Source organism: Bemisia tabaci, chromosome 1, assembly GCF_918797505.1.
Source record: "Bemisia tabaci chromosome 1, PGI_BMITA_v3".
NCBI lineage: Eukaryota > Metazoa > Arthropoda > Insecta > Hemiptera > Aleyrodidae > Bemisia > Bemisia tabaci.
This window is the reverse complement of record NC_092793.1, coordinates 59,397,411-59,418,247: the sequence shown is the minus strand read 5'-3', so window position 1 is coordinate 59,418,247 and position 20,837 is coordinate 59,397,411. Positions and strand designations below refer to the sequence as shown.

Sequence of the window (20,837 nt, the reverse complement as noted above, 5' to 3'; positions counted from 1 at the left end):
CTCGAAATTGGATTACTTTGCTCTGAAAACACGATGGTACCACTGGTTGTGTCTAGAATCGATCATTGAACTTAGGAGATCTTTACCAAGAGAGACTAACATGGGATCCTATGATTTGTTTTCCATACTTTCCGTCATTTTCAGGGAATTCCGCATAAATGTAAAAATTCCTCAAATAATCAGCATTGGCTTCAACCTTTCCGAACAAAAATACTAAAAATAAAAGCTTAGGCGTCAAAATTCTGCTCGTTCGCTCAAAATGGTTAGTGATAACTTTTTTATTATAACGGGCCAATATAATTGATATTAGGTCTTTTAAATAAACTACATTACAGCCTAAGTACGTAAACGTAAAACTTAAGTTGGAGGATTAAACAATCTAGAAACCACGAGAGAACTCGGATACTTTAATCAGTCAATAATTTAAATCTATTAAATCCGAATTTTGAAATTAAAAAAACCTCATCGTTTTACTGATATTTTAATCAAAATCGTTTCCTGGATTAAACCCCCTTTTGGAATCAGAGACTTCGCACTGGAAAAAAAAACTCATTGGATCTAGAGTCCAGACTCTTAAGAACATCGACAAGAAAAAATACTCTTGATTCAATCGGATTTTTGCTTAAATCAAGAACCAAGCCTCTTAATTTGAGCGGATTTCCTTTTGATTTAAGCTTAAATCTGATTGAATCAAGAGTCCTTTTTCTTGTTAATGTTTTCAAGAGTCTGGACTCTAGATCCAATGTGTTTTTTTTTCCAGTGTGGGCAACTTGACGCAAGAAAATATGAAAATATATGAGAGCGTAATTTAACGGCATCATTCTGGGATCTTAATTATTCGTTATCGACTCGGTGAGTGGTCTCGGGTTGAAATGCACGAACGATCTGCCACGATTTGGTCGGCTCCTAACTTGGGACCTGCGTTTTGACCTTTCGTGCTCCGCGAGAGGCAGTCACGTTACGTTCGAGTTTTACGTCGGAGCCAGGTGTGTGGGGGGGGGGGGGGGATGTGAACAGGGGAACGAGGCCGGACTGCGAACGTGAGTAGGAGCGGGAGCCGGCGGAGGCGAGGCGCGAGGGTGCCGCTGCACAGGGGCGAGCGGCGGGTTGCCGCGCCGGGTTTTCCAGGCGTGCGCATTTCACCCCCGTCGTCGGAGCGGCTTCCGGCAGCGCCATGCCCCATGTCTTCGAGGGCGGGAGCCGCCGAAAACGCTTTTCCAACTTCCGGCCGAACGGACCGAAGCCCCGGTGTACCCTCGCCGAGAGTTTAGCGACACCCGGTTTCAGTTCGGCGTCGTTTCCGGCCAGAGACGATTCCTTTCCCCTCCTTGGCGACAGGTGGGAACTTTAACTCTTCAGACTCCTCCCCCTCACCTTTAATTACTTATTTCGACCGAGTTTATCAGAAAGCAGGGTGTCTAGCATCAGGAAAAACCGGAGAAACTGGAAAGTATCAGGAATTTTGGCCGATCAGGAAAATATCAGGAAAATCGGAAAAATCGGACGTTTTATCAGGAATTTTTCTTACGCGAATCTACTCAGCGGAGAAGGTCTTACCGCTTTTTGCCTACCGTGCCAGGAGTCGAGAAAAATCAGGAAAACATCAGGAATTTTCAAAATGAAAAAGTCAGGAATTTTTTATAAAATATCAGGAAAATATCAGGATTTTTCAAAATTAAAAAATACTAGACACCCTGGAAAGGAACCAACTCACATTTTCGGAAAAATTGAGTTAAGAATGTTTTTGAGTTCCACTAATCGTTTATTTTCTCTTCGCAAAATCTGAAAGTCGAAAAAAAGAAATTAGTCTAGGAAAATAGGGGTTGAAGTTCATTTTCTACATTGAGCTTTATGCAGGAATAAAACTTTTAACCTATTTTTCTCAGTTTTAACTTAATGTGGGTTGGTTCCGTTCTGATGAATTCGGTCCATTTTTGGCCCGAATCTTGTTGACCAGCGAAGGTTCGGTCGAAATTTGCGGCAGGAATGTCGACTTTGTTATTCGATAGGTGATCGATGCTTTGAACCACGCTGAGGAACTAAAGATAACTAGAGCCTGCTGTAGAAGATGCTCAACTTGCGCACAGCTTGAGTTTAGAATATAATGTCAACGATTTTTAGTCAAATTCATAGGTAACGTTTCGTAATTTGTGGTCGACCATAAATCAACAAGATTCGGGTCCTTATAGGGGGCTCCTTACAGCCAATTTCCAATTGAGCCAATAAGAACCGTACTTTTTCAGTAAAATGGCGCCCTCTGCCACCAATTTCTTACCGAACCAATGAGGGTCGAACTTTGGAGTAACATGGCGCCCTTTCTCGCCAATTTTTAACCGAGCCAATGAGAGCTGCACTCCTAAGATAAATGACACCATTTCTGCTAACCTTTTAACTTTAAAATGTGTTAAGCTTCGGCCTCGGTCTCATCCGAGTTCCACGTTGAGAAACCAGTGTAAATGTGTATCTCACTGATTGATGGAAGCAAGATGCAAGAAACCGATGCACGCGATGCGTGAAGTATTCCTGCACTCTTGTAGGCGCTGATATTCTTTCCACTCCGACCTGGACCGAACTGTGTTTGGCGCAATGCGTGAAGTATTCCTGCAGTCTCGTAGGCGCTAATATGCTTTGCGCGACGACCAGCGACCGCACTGTGTAATAGTTCTATGTGCAAATCGCACCCACGAGAACATGCAGAAGATAGCACCTAAAGCTGTCTCATACCTAACAGTAGCCCAATATGAAAAACGATACAGGCCCTTTATGAAGTTGACAATAAAATTCGTCGATACTCAATCCTTCGGAGAATTTCTGTGAGGCTTCTGTCCGATATCTGATAATCTTACTTAAAACGGAAGACCTGTCAATAGAATTTTACGCTCGGGCACTAGAAGGTATATTTCTCAAAACTTAGCTTAGCCGGTTAATAGCTCGTTTTCGATACATCAAACAGGTGAGAATGTATCGATATCGATTGGTTCAACTCGTAAACACAGCCTCAAAATAGATTTTTCCTTCTTTTGAGTACCAAATGGTGATGAAAAATGAAATTATTAGGGATTTTCTCATTTTCAACTTTTCCAGCTTGAATCCCCACATTTTTTTTTAAGCTTATGCTCTATTGTTCCGAACCAAACGATACATCGAGCCACTATCGAACACGATCCATAGAGCGCTTTGCAGACACAGGTACATTATTTGTTAGCCTTTATCGATCACAACCGAATGCGAATGCCCGGCCCGGAACTTGATCCTCGTTAAAATGCCCGAGCTTGAGCCTATCCTCGACGCCCCCCCCCCCCCCCGCTCGCATCTCATTGTCTGCTCCCCTGCTCCCCCCTCTCATTTAATCCACAGGGGAGACTGGACGATATACCCCCCCCCCTTCTCCCGCTCTCGCCCCCTGTCCTGCGTATTTCATTTTTCGTCTCGCTCGAGTCTCTCTCCAAGGGTGGATCCGCGAGGAAATTCTCAGAATTTTCCGCGCGCAGAAAATTTCAGCAATTCGGACGATGAGTCGAGTCCGAAACAAGGGTATCTTCGGCGTAGATTGTGGTTACTTCGCAGAAAACTGATTTATGCGTCTGAAAGCTCTGGAAACAGAGGAAAGTTTGAAATTATTTTTCAGCGGAAAAGGGCCCTTCAAGTATTGAGTAAGCCTCTGTCTTCCAATTTTTCTAAAAATACTTTTTTCAATAAAGAGGAAAGTTTTGGCTAATTCCTAGGCTTTTCCCGGGTTTTTTATGAGAAATTTGGAGAGGGCCAAGCCGGTCTTCCGTCATCTCAAGAAGTGCGACGGGCATGAAAGGTTGTGCTGCGGACGCCCTAAAAAAAGGGGTGAAATTTAACTTTAACGTGAAAGTAGCTGTTTGACTTTCTTCTTAATATTAAGACCTACGAAGCCATAGACAGGGTTGCCACAGTCAGGGAATACCAGGAAAACCGGGAAATGTCAGAGAAAACCTGGAAATATTAGGGAAAAATTGTTAAGTCATCTTTATTTGCTTTCTAGAACGAGTTTGACGTTTCGAACAACACATTTCTCATGAAAATTACTTTTAATCATGTGTTTTTAACTTTCAGGCATATCTTCAATTGCCACAGAATTTCTCCAAAATCAGGGTTGCCACAGTCAGGGGATTTTTAGAAGTCAGGGAAAAATCCTTAAGTCACCTTTTTTTGCTTTCTAAGATGGGTTTGACGTTTCGAACAACCAATTCGCCTGAAAACTATCTGAAATTATGTCGTGTTAACTATCTGGCTTATCTTTAATTGTCAGGGAATTTCACCAAAATGTGTCAGGGAAATCAGGGAATTTCATCTTCTAAGTTCTGTGGCAACCCTGAAAATGTGTCAAGGAAATATCAGGAAATTTCATTTTTTAAATTCTGTGGCAACCCGCAACCGTGCATAAAACGTCAAACGCCTTCTTTCGGTTCAAATTTATCGGACCCGGTGCGTTTCTCCTATACTCTGTCGAATCAGATGCCCCTGGATCTTGTTGTGATTAAGAGATCCCTGGGGATTAAACGAGGTTGAGTTCGAAGAAGCTGAAGCACGGTAAATAATTCAGGAAGGAAATGAAGCACGTGAGCGGTTGAGAGTTGGCCGGCTGCGGCCGTTGCGTTGGTCGCGGCAGTGTACCCACCGTTAACGCAGAACCGGTGCGGTAGGGGTTCGAAGTCTTAAGGAATGAGGATAGCCGCAAGCCACTGTGACGTTGGAACGAGCCAAGGTCTGAGCACGCCGGCTTCGGCACGCACGCAAAGGCACGGCACGTAACGTCACATCAGCGGGACGTTACGTTGCGTTCAGCCGTTCGCAGGATTCGCACTGGAAAAAAACACATTGGATCTAGAGTCCAAATTCTTAAAAACACCGACAAGAAAAAATACTCTTGATTCAATCAGATTTAAGCTTAACTCAAGAACCAAGCCTCTTAATTTGAGCGGATTTCCTTTTGATTTAAGCTTAAATCTGATTGAATCAAGAGTCCTTTTTCTTGTCAATGTTTTCAAGAGTCTGGACTCTAGATCCAATGTGGTTTTTTCCAGTGTAGTTTCTAACTTCGTTTTACAGGGTTTCCTGTCTGGAAAACCTGGGAAGTCAGGCATTGGCGGATCTAGCAAATCGGCAGCATTGTCTTTTCTCCGTTTAAAGCCACGGAAATGTATCGATCCTTAGAGGGGTCAGGTGCCGCGGCAAAAATCGATTATTTAGCGTAGGTTTAAATGGAGGAGATCCGGTGTTACCAAATTGCTTAACCCGCCTTTGAAGTCAGGGAACGTACGGCGTCCCGGAAAAGTCAGGGATTCTTTGGAAAAATCAAGGCACTTCGCGATCATCCCTTCGGCTCAGCAACTTCAGTCGGTGCTGTTTCGTCGTTTCCCTCACGAAAGAACGTTACTAAGTTTCAATGTTCCCGAATTTCCTCTCGTAATTACATTTCTACCGGGAACCTCGGGCAGTTTAACTTAAAATTTTCCTGAATTTTCGCCTGATCCCGTTGCATAATCAGAAAAATTTCGGAAAACAATTTGCACAGGTACTTTCCTGTTATAAGTTCAATCGTTCGAGTAAATTTTGCAACCTTGGAATGGAGTTATGTCTCTTCGTGCGGGATGTAACGATTTGTGAATGCTTACACAAAGAATGCCGTTTTCCTTTATTGAAGCGCTTATTTAGGAAAAGCGCCAAATCGGATTTTCTCGAAACTGAGTTTTTGACGGAAAATTGATCCATGAACCTGTCATTTTTTCTTTTACTATGCATAATATTCCCATTCGGCTTCGTGAAAAATTGCTTTGTCAGTCCGAGATAACAACCATAATGATCTTCTCCTCGTTCTTTTTGGAAATCAGCGATCCAATAAGCGCCCGAATAGTGGCATCCCACCAGTGGCAAGATTGGCGGAATTTAAAAAAAAGAATCAAATGAAGCTATAGGAAGCGAATCACACCGACCGAGCAGAAGGGACTTGACTTGGAGAGATACAAAAAACGATGCCCGGGCCAAAAATAGCCGGGGAAATGAAAATGACGTAAGCGTTGAAACAAGTGAATCCAAGGAGTGCGTCGATCTTCCGATCGAAGAATAGAATGGTAAGAGCGCTAATGCTCATTTAGTGACAGTTGTTTTAGTTGTTAGTGATAGTTTTTATGAGTTAGGACACAGAATATTCGCCTTAAGCACTAGCTTTATGCATGACGACCACTGGAAAAAAAAACACATTGGATCTTGAGTCCAATCTCTTAAAAACATCGACAAGAAAAAATACTCCTGATTCAATCGGATTTTTGCTTAAATCAAGAACCAAGCCTCCTAATTTGAGCGGATTTCCTCTTGATTTAAGCAAAAATCTGATTGAATCAAGAGTATTTTTTCTTGTCAATGTTTTCAAGAGTCTGGACTCTAGATCCAATGTGTTTATTTTCCAGTGACCAGACGGCTGATTTTTATATACGCAGTATCATAGGCAGGAGAACTGAGAACCAATCCTCTGACCCAAATCTCGAAGCAAAGGCTGCGATCCGTCAAAACTACCTCTGTATTTGTTCGTTCTGTTGGATTAGCTCTCCCCTCTACCCCCACACTCTCCTGATTATTGCGACGACAAATTAATTATTCATTAGTCACGAATATGTTCACTTTGACGAGACGCGCGCACGAAGACTTCCATACTGCCGTGCTAAGGAAAAACGCCGCATGAGCCTTCAGGCGTTGCCAAATTTCCTCTGGCAAATCACTAATTTTCAGGAAAATTTTTGAATATTTCTCTGCCAATTTCTCAAATAATTTTGTTTGTAATCTGATCGAAAGAGTCTGCAAATTTCAAGAACAAATATTTATAAGTGTCCGCAATAATGAACATTTTATCCAAGGAAATTTGGCAATTCTAGAATGCTCGTACGGCGTTCTTTCTTAGCACGGCAGCCTAAGGGATCCAGTCAGCTTCGCTTCGCGTCAATTCTTTCACAGCCTGTCCAATGGGACGTACGCTCCCATTCAATTAAAAATTTTACTTTTTTTATCTCCTCATGCCGAAAATGTCTCTCCAATCAAGAGCACGGTGGCCCTCTTTTCAGACGTTTTAAAACGAAAATATTAAATTGACTCCGTTTAGTCAGGCAACGCAGGTCGAAAACGAGGAAGCGTCACGTAGGGTCGTTTTGCACGATGCCGTCCCGAATTTCAATTAACGCCTGATTTTTTCCATCACATTCGTCGGTATTCGCACAAGTCGTCGATCACCCAAGCAATTTTGCGATTGAAAAAACGCGGTACCTAAACCTAGCAAAAAATATCGATTTTAGGCGAGACGAGCTGCCTCACCAAGAATCGATTATTTTTCGTACATTTAAATGGAGGGAAAACAGCGTTGCCAACTTTCAATAATCCGTAAAGCAAGCCCGGCGACGCGGTATCGAACCACCGCGCCGAATCGAAAGGGATTGAGGAACCTCAGCGTAAAAAAGGAAGTAGGGGACCAAGGTTTTAATTGAGCTTCGAGGATAGTTTCCGGTCGACGCTCCGTCCATCGCAACTTGGGCTCCTGCGATAGACGCTATCAACAGCACGTCACCAGAAAGCGATATATTACGATTTATTCCGACTGAGAACACTCAAAGAGTCCAGGTTGCGACCGGGAAATGTCAGGGAAAAGGTCAGGGAATCTGCGAAATTTCGGCATGCCAGGGAATTGTATTTTGTAAGCTGTTTTCGTGTCAGGGAAATCGAAAAACACGGATTTACCGGAAAACGTTTCGCGAATTTTACTCTTGCGGAAACTACCAGAATTTCTGCCGATGTCTATTAAATTTTAAAAAATGAGGCAAAATATCTCGCATAAGTCAAGGCGTCATGAAGTGCTCTATTTATTACATTATGTTCCTAAAACACGAAAAAAATTCTTACTCACATCCTATCAGTTCAAACGCGTCGAAAAATTAGGAATTTTTTCCTTCTCGTCAGGAAAATGTCAAGGAATAATTTTTTTCGTCAGACAAGGAATTTTGAATTATTCCCCGGTTTTTGCGGCCGTTTTTGTCAGGGAAATGTCAGGGATTTGTTTTTGTTTTTTTGAAAACTGCTAAACACCCTGGAGTCAATGATTTGATATTGTTTGGTGGATCATATAGGTCTCCTTGATCATCTCTGAGTCATTTTGTTAAGAGGCCCAAAGCCTAGGACGACCTAGGAAGCGATAAGAGGCGGATCCAGCAAATTGGCAACATTGTTTTTCTCCGTTTAAACTTATGTTAAATAATCGATTCTTGTTGGAGCACCTGGCCCCTCCAAGAATCGATACATTTCCATCGGTTTAAATGGAGAAAAATAATGTTGCCAATTTGCTGGATCCGCCAGTGGAATCGATTCGTGACTCGGTGACTCTTCGGGTTCTGGATTGAAAGCCAGAACCCATGTTTCGACCCAGCGCTTGATTGTAAACTTCTGTACGCATTCATCAATGGTTTCGGTCTCTCTTCGATGACGTCATTACGGCATGACGCTGTCGAAAGGATCGATGAAACCGACCATGGCTCACTCGGACCGGTGACCTACGTAGAGCTGAAAATTTGTGACACCTCTGCTGCTGCCTTGTTTTTCGTCCAGGGTGGGCGTTCCCTTAAATCAGTCCCGAGACATCTCGTTGCGGAAACCGCTTATCGAGGGTGGAACTGCAGGAATGCGTATCTCGGTTTGCGGCGCGGCGGTGCTGACTCCCTGTCATAAGTACTTTATTCTCTACGTGTGCAACTACTGAACGTCATTTTTTGACAATTTCAATAATTTTGCTTCTCTTTACGAATAATGACTCCCTGTCATACTTTATTCTGTACATGTACAACTACTGAACGTCATTTTTTGACAATTTCAATGATTTTGCTTCTTTTTATGAAGAATATTCTGTGAAGACTTCAAGCCATGATGTCGTTTCGGTCTCCTTTTAAAAAAGAAAATCGGTAGCGAAGATTTTGTACCATCGCAACCGAGATACGCTTTTTTGTAGTTTCACCGTCGATGTCTCCTGTGTCCCTAGCGTTGACCATCAGCAATTTGCACCTTAAAGCTATACGTTATTGAAAGTTGGGGTTTTCTTATTATTTGGCAAACGATAGCTAATGCGGAACAGATACAGACCAATGGAGGGATCATCTTCATCGATCCGACGGTTCGTCAGGAATGTAGTGCTTCCAAGGATTTTCCCATTATTTAATCGTGCTTAACATTTTTTATTCGTGCAGGCTTGTCAAAATACTAATATTTTTTCGTATTATTTTTTTGTTTTAGCTCCGGTCGGTTGGCAGAGCGACTGAGCAAGTATGAATGAGTTGGACAGTCTTAGGACAGAAGCAGAAACCCTTAAAAATGCCATCCGAGTAAGTATCTTTCGTAATTTTGTAGTTTCTCCACAGGGTGGGTCTGTACAGTGGCATACATCGGGATATAGCTGAACTCTGATTACATCAGGATAAATCAGAAAAATGTTTGGAAAATTAAGAAAGCAAGACGAGAAATCTCCCCTCTTTTGAAGGAAAAAAGTCGATCCGAAAAAAGTTCATTATGAATTATTATCCTCTTTACTTATAGCCAAATTACTTCACAGTTCTGAACTTAAGGCATATTTGTACCAATACGAGTTTGATACGGAAAAAATATATATTTATGACCGGTCAATGACTAAATTCTAATAAATTAACACACTGGGAAAAAAACACATTGGATCTAGAGTCCAGACTCTTAAAAACATCGACAAGAAAAAGTACTCTTGAGTCAATCAGAATCTAGCTTAAATCAAGAACCAAGCCTCTTAATTTAAGCGGATTTCGTTCTGATTCAAGCAAAAATCCGATTGAATCAAGAGTATTTTTTCTTATCAATGTTTTCAAAAGTCTGGACTCTAGATCCAATGTGTGTTTTTTTTTTTTTTTTTTTTTTTTTTTTTCTTCCAGTGCACAATTTAACTCCTGAAGAATTTGTACATGAGGTCATGTTAGTCTGTTTTGGTTTGGGCCAAGAGTTAGTTATTATATCGAATGACGCAGTCACTAAATCAGTCTATTGCGGTAGTAATTTTCTCGAGACGACGAAAAGTCGCCTTCTTTCCCGCGGAAAGCGAGGATGGGGAGGATTGCGCGCGAGGACCCCCGAGTCGGGCGCTGGAGGGTGGAACGAGGAGGTGGCAGAGAAGCAGGAGGGGGCTCCCAGCTCAAGTGAAATATCATGAATGAGGCTAACAATGTTGCCACCAAACTCGAACCCCAGCGCCGGGCAAGCCCGTCCCCTCTTATCACTATCAGCGACTCTCCACCTGATGCAACCCAATCATCTGTTTCTCTCCGAAAAAAAAACCCACGCAGTAATTATGAACCGTGTGTGTATTGCTGCGGTTCAGTCCTCCCTTGTGTGGCACAACGGAACGCAGCACTGGAAAAAAAACACATTGTATCTGGAGTCCAGACTTTTAAAAACATCGACAAGAAAAAGTACTCTTGATTCAATCAGAATCTAGCTTAAATCAAGAACCAAGCCCCTTAATTTCAGCGGATTTCCTTTTGATTTAAGCAAAAATCCGATTGAATCAAGGGTATTTTTTCTTGTCAATGTTTTCAAGAGTCTGGACTCAAGATCCAATGTGTTTTTTTTTCCAATGACCTCATAAAGTTCGTTGCGTGAAACGCGAATGCTCCCCAAGTACCCTCGTCGAGGATTTCGTTCACGGACTCGGAAAAAAGCGTTAGGGGATCCCTAAAATTGTGGCACTGCCCCAATTTGTTGGATGATATGGACATTTCCAATTACACTGGGAAAAAAAACCACATTGGATCTAGAGTCCAGACTCTTAAAAACATTGACAAGAAAAAACACTCTTGATTCAATCAGATTTTTGCTTAAATCAACAGGAAATCCGCTCAAATTAAGGGGCTTGGTTCTTGATTTAAGCAAAAATCCGATTGAATCAAGAGTATTTTTTCTTGTCGATGTTTTTAAGAGTCTGGCCTCTAGATCCAATGTGTTTTTTTTTTTCCAGTGTAGTTGCGGAGTACCACAACATTTGAGTTAGTAACCTCATTTATTGGGGTACTACCACAACAGTAGGGAGGCGTGAATGGACTAGTTGCGCTGGTAACAGAATCGTGTTTAGATGCTTATAGTTTAGCTGAAAGTAATAAGACCGTCCAAACAGCAACTTTCTACATTCCATGTAAACTGAAATATCGTCCATTGAAAAGTCGAGTTTTTGACGTCGTCCGCCACGATAGTGTATAACATGGCATGTACTACCACGGTGGATGACTTCATAAATCGAGTTTTCAAGGCGCGATATCTCGGTCAATATTGAACGTAGAAAGTTGCTGTTAAGACAGATATTTTTATTTTCAGCTGATCTACAAGAATCAAGCATCATAACACGATTCTGTGACCAGCGCAACTGACCCATTATCGATTTTTGATTTTTCCCCGTTTGAAGCTATGGCGAAGAATCGATTATGAAGGTGTTTGTTGGGAACACCCTGTATATCAATCCTTTTCTATGGGTTTAAAAGGCAGATCAATCGATGTATCGCAGAGTATGCCACTCCACGTAACCACAATTAATTGAGAATTTCCTTATCATCCAACCACCTCTACCTCTTTTTTCTCGTGGACGGAGTGTTCCAATCGGGCGTGCTGTGTATCCGAAAAGATTTCCGAGGCATTTGGCGGACAACCTCTCACTCCTGAATAATGCAAGGCTGGGTTACTCCCCCCTCCCCATCATATTTCCGAGAATAACGAAGGAAGTCTAGAAAATACCCGGAAAAAATCATTTTTATTGGAAGTTTTTAAAAACTTCTGGACTTGACCTCTCCCCCTCCCCCCATTCTTCCCCTTGTAAAATCCCGGAAGGCAAGCTGAGACTCTCAAGTTGCTTACGTTTTGCTTGAACGGCCCCCGATCGCCAAACGTTGGTATTTTTGTCGTACACACTTGACGTCAAAAAACGTCCGTTTTTTCATTACGTCTTGTGGTCCTGGTCCTTTGGGCAGTGATAACAGCTGATCACTTGGATGCAACTGATCTTGCTTCGCAGCCATCAGAGTTACTCATTCAATGAAATCAAGGCGGTCTGTCGCTTCGGTACTAGAGCTCATCGACAAGCGTATTCCAGAGAAAGCTGTAATACTTTAATTTTCTTCGGCAAAAATCGATGATTCCGTCGGACAGGTGCAGTTGCTTTATCATCTAAATGAGCCATTTGAACTTCTTAGTGACGTTATCCATGCGAGACCTGTGCCTGTGCCTGTGCATGGTTGCCAACACTTTAGGAACGCGCAGATAACAAGGGATCGTATCCGAATCTTGAGGATTCAGGAGATCGAGATCTCTCTCCGTCCATAAAGGAGAAGGCGGTAAAGGCTTTCACGCCGCTTCGTAATAAAAAGTGAGAACTGCGAGCAGTCAGGAAAATGTATGTCGCCGGCAGTTTTTTTTCTCTGATTCAATTTTGTCCCACCTTCGAAGTTTTTACAGCCACCGTAATTATTGAAATTTTAACAAATCTTAACGATTAAATTTAGAATTTTTCAGTATATTTGAGTGGATTATCTGAATTTTGTATAATTCCAACCGCGGAAAACAAAAAAAGTCAGGTTTGCCTTCTGGAAATCCTCACCTGGAAAAATTGGGAGCAATGTGAAAATACTTAAAGAAAATTTAGAAGATGAAGAAAAAAATTTCACCAGGCTTTCTATCATATTTATACAACTTGGGAGTGATGCACTAACATTTGAGCAATGAGTTAAGGCTTATGCCTCCTTTTTCAAGGAACTAATCAATGCCTACAGTCGGAAAATGCGTATCTTACGTTGTAAGTCTCCGCCAATTTTATTCTTGCCAAGGAAAACTATCTCTACTATTCTACTAACAATTGAGCAATGAATTAAGGCTTATGCCTCCTTTTTCAAGGAACTGATCAATGCCTACAGTCGGAAAATGCGTATCTTACGTTGTAAGTCTCCGCTCATATTTTATTTTTGCCAAGGAAAACTATCTCTACTATTCTCTGTGAATTCTCTTCATCCAATCTGTAAAACTCGCCCGAAATCACGAGGAATCATTCACGGATCAGATTTCCTTGAAAACGAACTCACAATCGAAAATGTTCGAACATGGCAATTCTCACATTTGGACGTATTTCTGCCAAACAGAACTATGTGTATTAAGAAGTGGGCCCTTTTATGCATATATTCTTATGGGTCTTTAGGGCTCATGTCTCAATGTACATAGTTCCGTTTGGCAGAAATACGTCCATTTAGTAATGTGAACGAGCTCCGCAAAAATTAACAGTATCATCGAGGTAGACATTGCACAAATCCATAGGTTCCAATACGGCTTCACCGAGAGCATTATCCAGGAAGGCAGTTGTGGCAATGAGGCGGTGCACGAGGGCGGGGGCCGCAGCGCTGCTCTGTACAGTGGATAGTCTACTCGGGAGGATGGAGGCAGGCGGCCGAAACGCTTCTCCGTGCGGCGGGTGGCCTGCCCGGGAGGACGCAGGGGCAACAATGCAACATGGCTGCCGCGACTCCTCGTTCTCGTTTTCGCCCGCCGTCGAGGGGTTATTGATCCAGCTCCCGCCGCCGCCACCGCCGCCGCACAGTGGACCCACCCAATCCCAAGCTCGGATATCAAGTTCTTTACAAAGACTCGAATTTTTTCGATAGTTTCCAGGGTGTCTACCGGTCCCCAAATGTCCCCGATACCCTCGAAAGTCCCCAAAAAATGACAAAAATCGTCCTAAACACCGGAATTTTCAAATTTTCCCGCCACCCGCGGCGGCGCGGTATAAACTGGATTGAAATAACGGAGGTGCTGCTTGGTTTTTCGTATATTTTTCATCGGTTCAACATGACTTGTAGAATTAGTCGTATTAAATACGCCTTTAACCGCCCTAACTAGCTCCCTTTCTCTCGCTATTTATCGGGGGAAAAAGTCCCCGATTTTCTTGAAGAAACTTCCCTAAAAGCCCCCGAAAGTCCCCAATTTTGGTTTTTCATAACTGGTAGACATCCTGGAATCTCTGCGTTGTGTGAAAGGAGACGAGAGCTTTTAATGTTTCCATAACTTGCACGACGTCTCCTTCTGAGTTGCTCCACTGAGCGCCGCCGCCGCCCGCCGTCGCTTCCACTTCTTTGATGTGGATGTGGATGTGGATGTGGCTGTGGCCGGCCTCACTACCGGTCGCCTCCGAGATCCCGCTCCTGTGGGCTCCTTACTACTCCGAAGGGCCGCCTCCGTTAATTCGCCTCCCTTCATGAAAAATCCCCCCCCCCCCCCCGCTCCACGTACGCATTTGCAGGAAAACCGGGGAAATTGGGAGAAATCCCACCCTATGTCCCCACCTATGCCAGCTTCAAGAAGAATAGGGAAATTCGCTCTCTTCTGAGTTTCTGCCGTCGCCGGAAAGATCTTAGAAATATATCGGCCGTTCCTGAATTACATAACGCTTAATTTCGGATTTACAGACCCCCTCGTAACGCTTTTGGGACTTGACGTAGGTTAACATGGAAAAACAAAATGGCGTAACGCTCTCCTCGACTCCCTCTCTTTATGAACACCCCCTTGTTATTTTGATGAGGCAAATTGAGGACTTCGAAGGCTCAGATTTTTGGGTTTCACAAGTATAACTTATTTTCAGTTGGAGCTGGGTACCAAGTCCCCAAATAGGTCCGGTGCTCCGAGACTTCTTACAGGTATTCTCTATACCGACTCTTTTGGCTGTCACACACTTATTTGGGTTTATTTCCTGTGAAATATGGTCTTGTAGACATGGGCAATCTCTGGACCAATAGGTTCAATTATAAAATCCTTGTGGAACGAAGAACGACAAATTTCTTGAGCATGGTGGCTAACAAAGTATATTTAGAGGAATAATTAACATGATATTTTGCAATTTTTTTTCAGGATGCTAGAAAGGCGGCGTGTGACACGAGTCTGGTCACAGCCACCGGAAACATGGAACCAATTGGCCGAATTCAAATGCGAACTAGACGCACATTGCGAGGTCACCTTGCAAAAATATATGCAATGCATTGGGGCTCCGATTCAAGGTAGTTATTTTATTTTGTCATTAATTTTATAGATTACCAACATGCCATCTCTTTATTTCTATTTTTTGCATCAAGACGATGAAGAATTCCATTCTTAGCAAAAAACATGAAGAAAAAAAAAGAAAAATTGTTTATCTCCCTACGAACATTACAACATACTTGGAAACCCTGTTTTGAGAAAAACGTTCTGCTTATGACATAATATGCAAACTGTGCTGCATCGGAATCCTATTTTTTTTTGTTATCAAGTGATCTAACACATCTTATCTATGGCATTTTTATCTATTTTTACTTTTGTGGGAAGTCATGTGTCCCATGAAAAATGTAGCCAATTGATTGAAAAGAGGCTTGCCCTTAAGTCAGCTCATAGGTGATGTTTAAAAGGAAACTCTCAGAAACTGGTGTAAAGGTAATAGCTGTCACACAAAGAGAGTATTCTTCCATCCTTTTCCCCACCTTTCAAACTTTTAACTTTGAAAAAAAGGGTCTCTGAACCCTCCATTATTGAGCATCAATATCACATTGATAGATACTATAATGTGGTCCAAAACGAAGAGAGTTTGTACATTCAATGGGAAAAACAACAGTTTTCTGGTGTTAAGGTTATTATTGGGTAAAAAGCTTCAATGACGATTATATAGAGCCACGATGCATAAGACTTTTTAATTTACTTGTTGATACACTAAAAATGAACAATCAACAGTACGAATTGAGGAAAGAAAATTTTCCTACTGCTGCATTTGGATGATAAATACCTTACTTATTTTGCAACTTTTATGTTTGTTTTCAGGAATTTAGTTTCTGCTTCACAAGATGGTAAGCTCATAGTTTGGGACAGTTATACAACAAATAAAGTACATGCAATCCCTTTGCGGTCTAGTTGGGTGATGACATGTGCCTATGCACCCTCAGGCAGTTACGTAGCTTGTGGAGGCTTGGATAATATTTGCTCTATTTACAGGTAAGTGTTTTTCTCCCATGTGTTTTTGCATATTTACTCCTACAAAGCCAGAATAACATATTGAAAAAGGTACAACATTGTGATATCTGGCAACCTAACGTCTGAGCGTAAAAGGCGCTTGTGATACTTTGAACAGAAGGTTACAAAATGTTTTTTTTTTTTTTATCCGGAAGTTCATACGCCATAATTAGGGGCTCTTTAAATCTTTAAATGAAGTCAGATACTTTGGCAAATTTGTTTGGCTCCCTCTTTCCATCTTGTCAGGTACTTGTCAGGCACTTCTAGATCCCCCCCCTCCCCCTTAAAAATGGCATTAAGTCAAGCTAATCAATCTTCTCTTTAGAATATTATGTATATAAATTACTTCTAAAAGAGTAGAAAAAGGAAGGACATGATTCAGTTGTTGCGAAAAACTTTATTCAAATGGTTGTAGTCTGTACTGACTCAATGAATATTTAGTTCAAAGTTGAGTGAATTTACTGTAGAGTGAAAGAACGGAAAAAATGAACAATTGCAGCAATGCCAAACAGACCTTTGCCTCTCTTCTGAATGATCCTTCAATGATAAGATTTGAGCAATTGACCCATTGCAGAAGAAGGAAACAACAACATAACTGTGTGAGTGGACTTAACAACGGTTTGCATCAAGCATTTCATTCTTTTGTTCCTTGAACTAAGATTTGATTTCATACCTTTTTTTAATTGCAACTCTTTTTACTTTGAATCTTGGTCTCTTATATTTTGAATCTCTGAATATTTTCAGTCTGAAAACGCGTGAAGGAACAGTGCGGGTTAGTCGAGAACTGCCTGGTCATACAGGATACCTATCATGTTGTCGATTTTTGAACGATGACCAAATAGTGACAAGTAGCGGCGACATGTCATGTGCATTGTGGGATATAGAAACAGGACAACAGTGCACTTCATTCATCGGCCACACTGGTGATGTCATGTCACTCTCCTTAGCCCCCGACATGCATACTTTTGTCTCAGGTGCTTGTGACGCTTCTGCAAAGGTGAGTGGGCCTATCGGCGTCTAGACATGTAACTTCAAATCTAAGGTAGAGATTACATTGAATCCCCAGCCACTGAATAAATTAAATATTGAAAAAAACTGAAATAAAACGTAAAGCTCTATTCTAAGTCTTAATCACACCCATATGGAAGCTGTTTTTCCAGGAAAAAATTAGTTGAAAAAATTTTAGGAAGTACCTGTCAAATGAGCAGACTCTCACTTCCTTTTATGCAAAAATAAAAAATATCAGATAAGCGCACTCAATAGGATAGCATGTACCTCCCAAGAAGTACGCTCTTCCATTTAAAGAGGATTGCATTGTTGAAAAATCCATTCTGGTGTTTTATTCTCTTCAAAGAAAACCAATCAAAATGTTGCCTTTTAATTTTGTGTGATTTTCTTCAAAATAAGTGAAGAATATCCCAAGAAATGAAATTACAAATTGTTGTTTGGTTGATTTTCCTTCGAGAAAATAGAACTGCAGAGTACGCTTACAACATTTCAATCTAATATATGCCATTTTCAGCTTAAGCCATTGATACTTAATAAATGGACTGGCCCATCTGGTAAAGCTCCACTTAATTTTGTACAGTTTAATTTATTTGAATCCAACAAATTCAAAGCCAATTAATTCTCATTTGCTTTTGTTTTCAGCTTTGGGATATTAGAGAAGGAACATGCAAGCAAACGTTCCCTGGTCATGAGTCAGATATCAATGCAGTCACGGTATGCTCCTCATTTTCTAAAAATACTAAATGTGTATTTTAGGTTCATGGTATAGACGCCCACAAAAAAAATCACACTGAAAAAGCACCGATCTTGAGAGATCTCTTATGTTTATAAGGGAAATGTGTGAATTTTGAAAGAAAAATTATAGATTTACCTTTAAGGTTTCTCACAATAAACCTAAGGAATGAACCTAAGAGGTATGCCATTTCTTGACGTTGTTAGTCACATGATACTACTGCTCAACTCAGTTTTTGCGTGTTTTGCTTCATTCCTCTGGAATTCTTACATTTATTTTTCCAAATTCAGGGTTTCTAGAGAATCCTTTGTGTTACATGAAAAGTCTGTAAATATCATTGACTTTTTGTGTAATTTTTACTGACCTGACAGGGTTGGAAACCAAACAGTATGATATTGATTTTCTCTTCAAAATTTACTTTTAGAATTATTTGGTGAGTAAGAAAATTTCCAAATCAAATTTTTTACTGTAAAATGAGCATTTTCCTTGCTCATTAATTGCTTCAAACTCACTCCTCGCTTAAAACCTCAATCGAAGTCTACTTAAATCAGACTAAGCACTAGATCAAATTCAGTAAGTTTGAGAATGAAATCACCCCCTTCAAAATAGGCGTAAAAATGTGTGCTAATTAAGATGCACTATTACTTTCATTTATGCTTTCTTTAAGACCTTCCATTAAGTTTTTTGAGCTCTTTATTTTCTCAACTAGATGTTTTCTGAAAATCCTTGATTTTGATTTTAAAAAGGGTCATGGGGTTTGGTCATGACCCATGTATTACGATATGATTATGATTACAAATATGATTATGATTTACGATTATGATACATAATTTTTCACAATATTTATTCGAAGATACTGCTGAAATGAAACCTCTTACTACTTGATATTTATCATCTCATTGTGTTTATTCCTCAGTTTTTCCCCAATGGTTGGGCGTTTGCAACTGGATCAGATGATGCAACATGCAGACTTTTTGACATCCGCTCAGACCAAGAATTGGCCATGTATTCTCACGATAACATTATTTGTGGTATAACTTCTGTTGCTTTCTCAAAGTCTGGCCGCCTCCTACTAGCTGGCTATGATGATTTTAATTGTAATGTTTGGGATTCTATGAAAACAGAGAGAGCAGGTATGTACTCTTTTCTTTTTTTAATGCAAATATTTCTATATCCAGATATAGGTCGAGAGATAAAAGAAAAAAAAAGTGTATACATTCAAGCTGCAGACTATTGAGGGAACATCGTAAAGAGAGCAAAAAAAAATAGATTGTTATAAATTTGCACCAGGAATTAATCCAGAATCCGAGGTAGAAATTTTGATCAACCAATCACATTTCATGGCTCATGATTGGTACCATAAATTAGACTATTACAGTAAGTTAAATATACAGTAAAAATAGTAAGATTTTGAGGAATTCTACGCAAGTCTGGTTGAATTTAAGCCACTTGAAGCCACAGGAGTTCTCAGGGGTGCAGAAAATGCTGGATCTGCTAATCTCAGGAGAAATGTGAAGGCATCTGTAAAGGGGGAAAATGTGAAGGAAAAAGGCATCTAGGATTTTTCTTTTTTTGATTTCAGTATTATTTCTTTGTAATTTGTATGAATGCGCAATTTTTTGAGAAGGAAACAATTATACGGGTTATTTCTTGAGAAAGAAAGAACAAAGCACGTTACTTTTTACGAAGGAAACTGTGTGATGCGCTCTTTTATGCAAAGAAAATAGTGAAGCGCGCAGTCCTATGTGGATAACAGTGTGAAGCCTTCCTCAAAAATATGAAGGCAAAGTACTTTCTGTACCCTATGTTTCTCTCACTATCTTAACTTTTCTCGTTATTTTATGGTGCCAACGTTCCCACACATCCATATCTTCTGCTCTGTGCAGTTTTCAATTTTAGCAAGATAGGGCTGAGAAAAAATTCATACCTCTCCTACTAAAGGTAGCTCCTTAAAATTTGCTCTTTGCCCTTTATTTCCAAAAGGGCCAAATCCAAATCAAATCGATCCTTGAAGTTAACAAATTCTCTCTGATTACTTTCTATTTTCTACTGTATTTACTATTGTAAAAAATTACAAGTGAGTAGCTTTTTTCATCTCTTACATTTTGTAGACTCCCTCTCATTCACTCTTTTAAGACTTCGTGGTGGCATTTAAGGTATCACTATTGGCCACCGCATCACTCTTCAGGGAGGAGAAATCTTATCTCAAATTATGCCATTCTAAGTCATCTGAATTTTTTAGCATTCTACTTAGTGTTGGGACGTGGATTCGGTGGATTTGTGGATGCTCGAACCTGAATCCAAATCCGCGAATCCTGCAAAATTTCAAAATTCGCGCCATGAAGCCGAATATCAGCGATTCTTGAATGGCGTCGAATATTGATATAATCCCTTGATCTCAAATTTCGACTCATTCCAGAACGTTCTCGAACAGTAAATATCCGAATAAATACTTGCTGCATCGAGATATCGCAACCAGTATCTGTTTACCTGCATAATAAATGAAAAAAAGTACTGAGTTTCTGAAAAATGAAGGATATGTAATGGATTTGAATTTGAGGATTCGAAAGTTAAAATTTAGGATTCAGATAAGTTTAAGATCCGACCCAACACTAATTCCACTCAAATATTCCAAAGCAGTACTATCCAATAGTATCGATTGTGATGCATTTTTATGAATAATGACTCAAAAATATTTTAGTGCAGATTCAACATCATTTGTGAGGCCAACTTAATATGATTTTATCTGAACTTCAATTCATTTTTGACTCTTACTAAAAATTGAATATTGCATCCTCACATCATGTTCAACTTTTTCTTCAAATGCTTATGTTATGTTCAACCCGAGTTAAGAAACTAATAAATTCACCGGAGGGAACTTGGATTCTGCTTGTTGGTAGTAAGTTAAAGAAGTTCTTATGAATGAAAAAAACTTTTGCGCCCTATTCTTTTAGTTCCAGGAAATTTTCATTCGCTCACTCAAGATGAAAAAAACTTAATTCAAAAGGAAATTCACCAATTG

General features: G+C 40.6%; 1 protein-coding gene across 2 annotated transcripts in view; it reads left to right on the top strand.

The window, feature by feature from the left end:
* Gbeta13F (guanine nucleotide-binding protein subunit beta-1) overlaps window positions 1-20,837 on the top strand; it is a 51,854-nt gene that overhangs the window by 21,856 nt on the left and 9,161 nt on the right. For both annotated transcript variants that reach the window (XM_019050960.2, XM_019050959.2), the window contains exons 2-7: window positions 9,292-9,380; window positions 14,950-15,095; window positions 15,886-16,056; window positions 16,819-17,071; window positions 17,725-17,796; window positions 18,732-18,948. In XM_019050960.2, coding sequence (XP_018906505.1) covers window positions 9,324-9,380; window positions 14,950-15,095; window positions 15,886-16,056; window positions 16,819-17,071; window positions 17,725-17,796; window positions 18,732-18,948 — 916 coding nt within the window. In that variant the 5' untranslated portion in view covers window positions 9,292-9,323. The remainder of the gene's footprint in view (window positions 1-9,291; window positions 9,381-14,949; window positions 15,096-15,885; window positions 16,057-16,818; window positions 17,072-17,724; window positions 17,797-18,731; window positions 18,949-20,837) is intronic.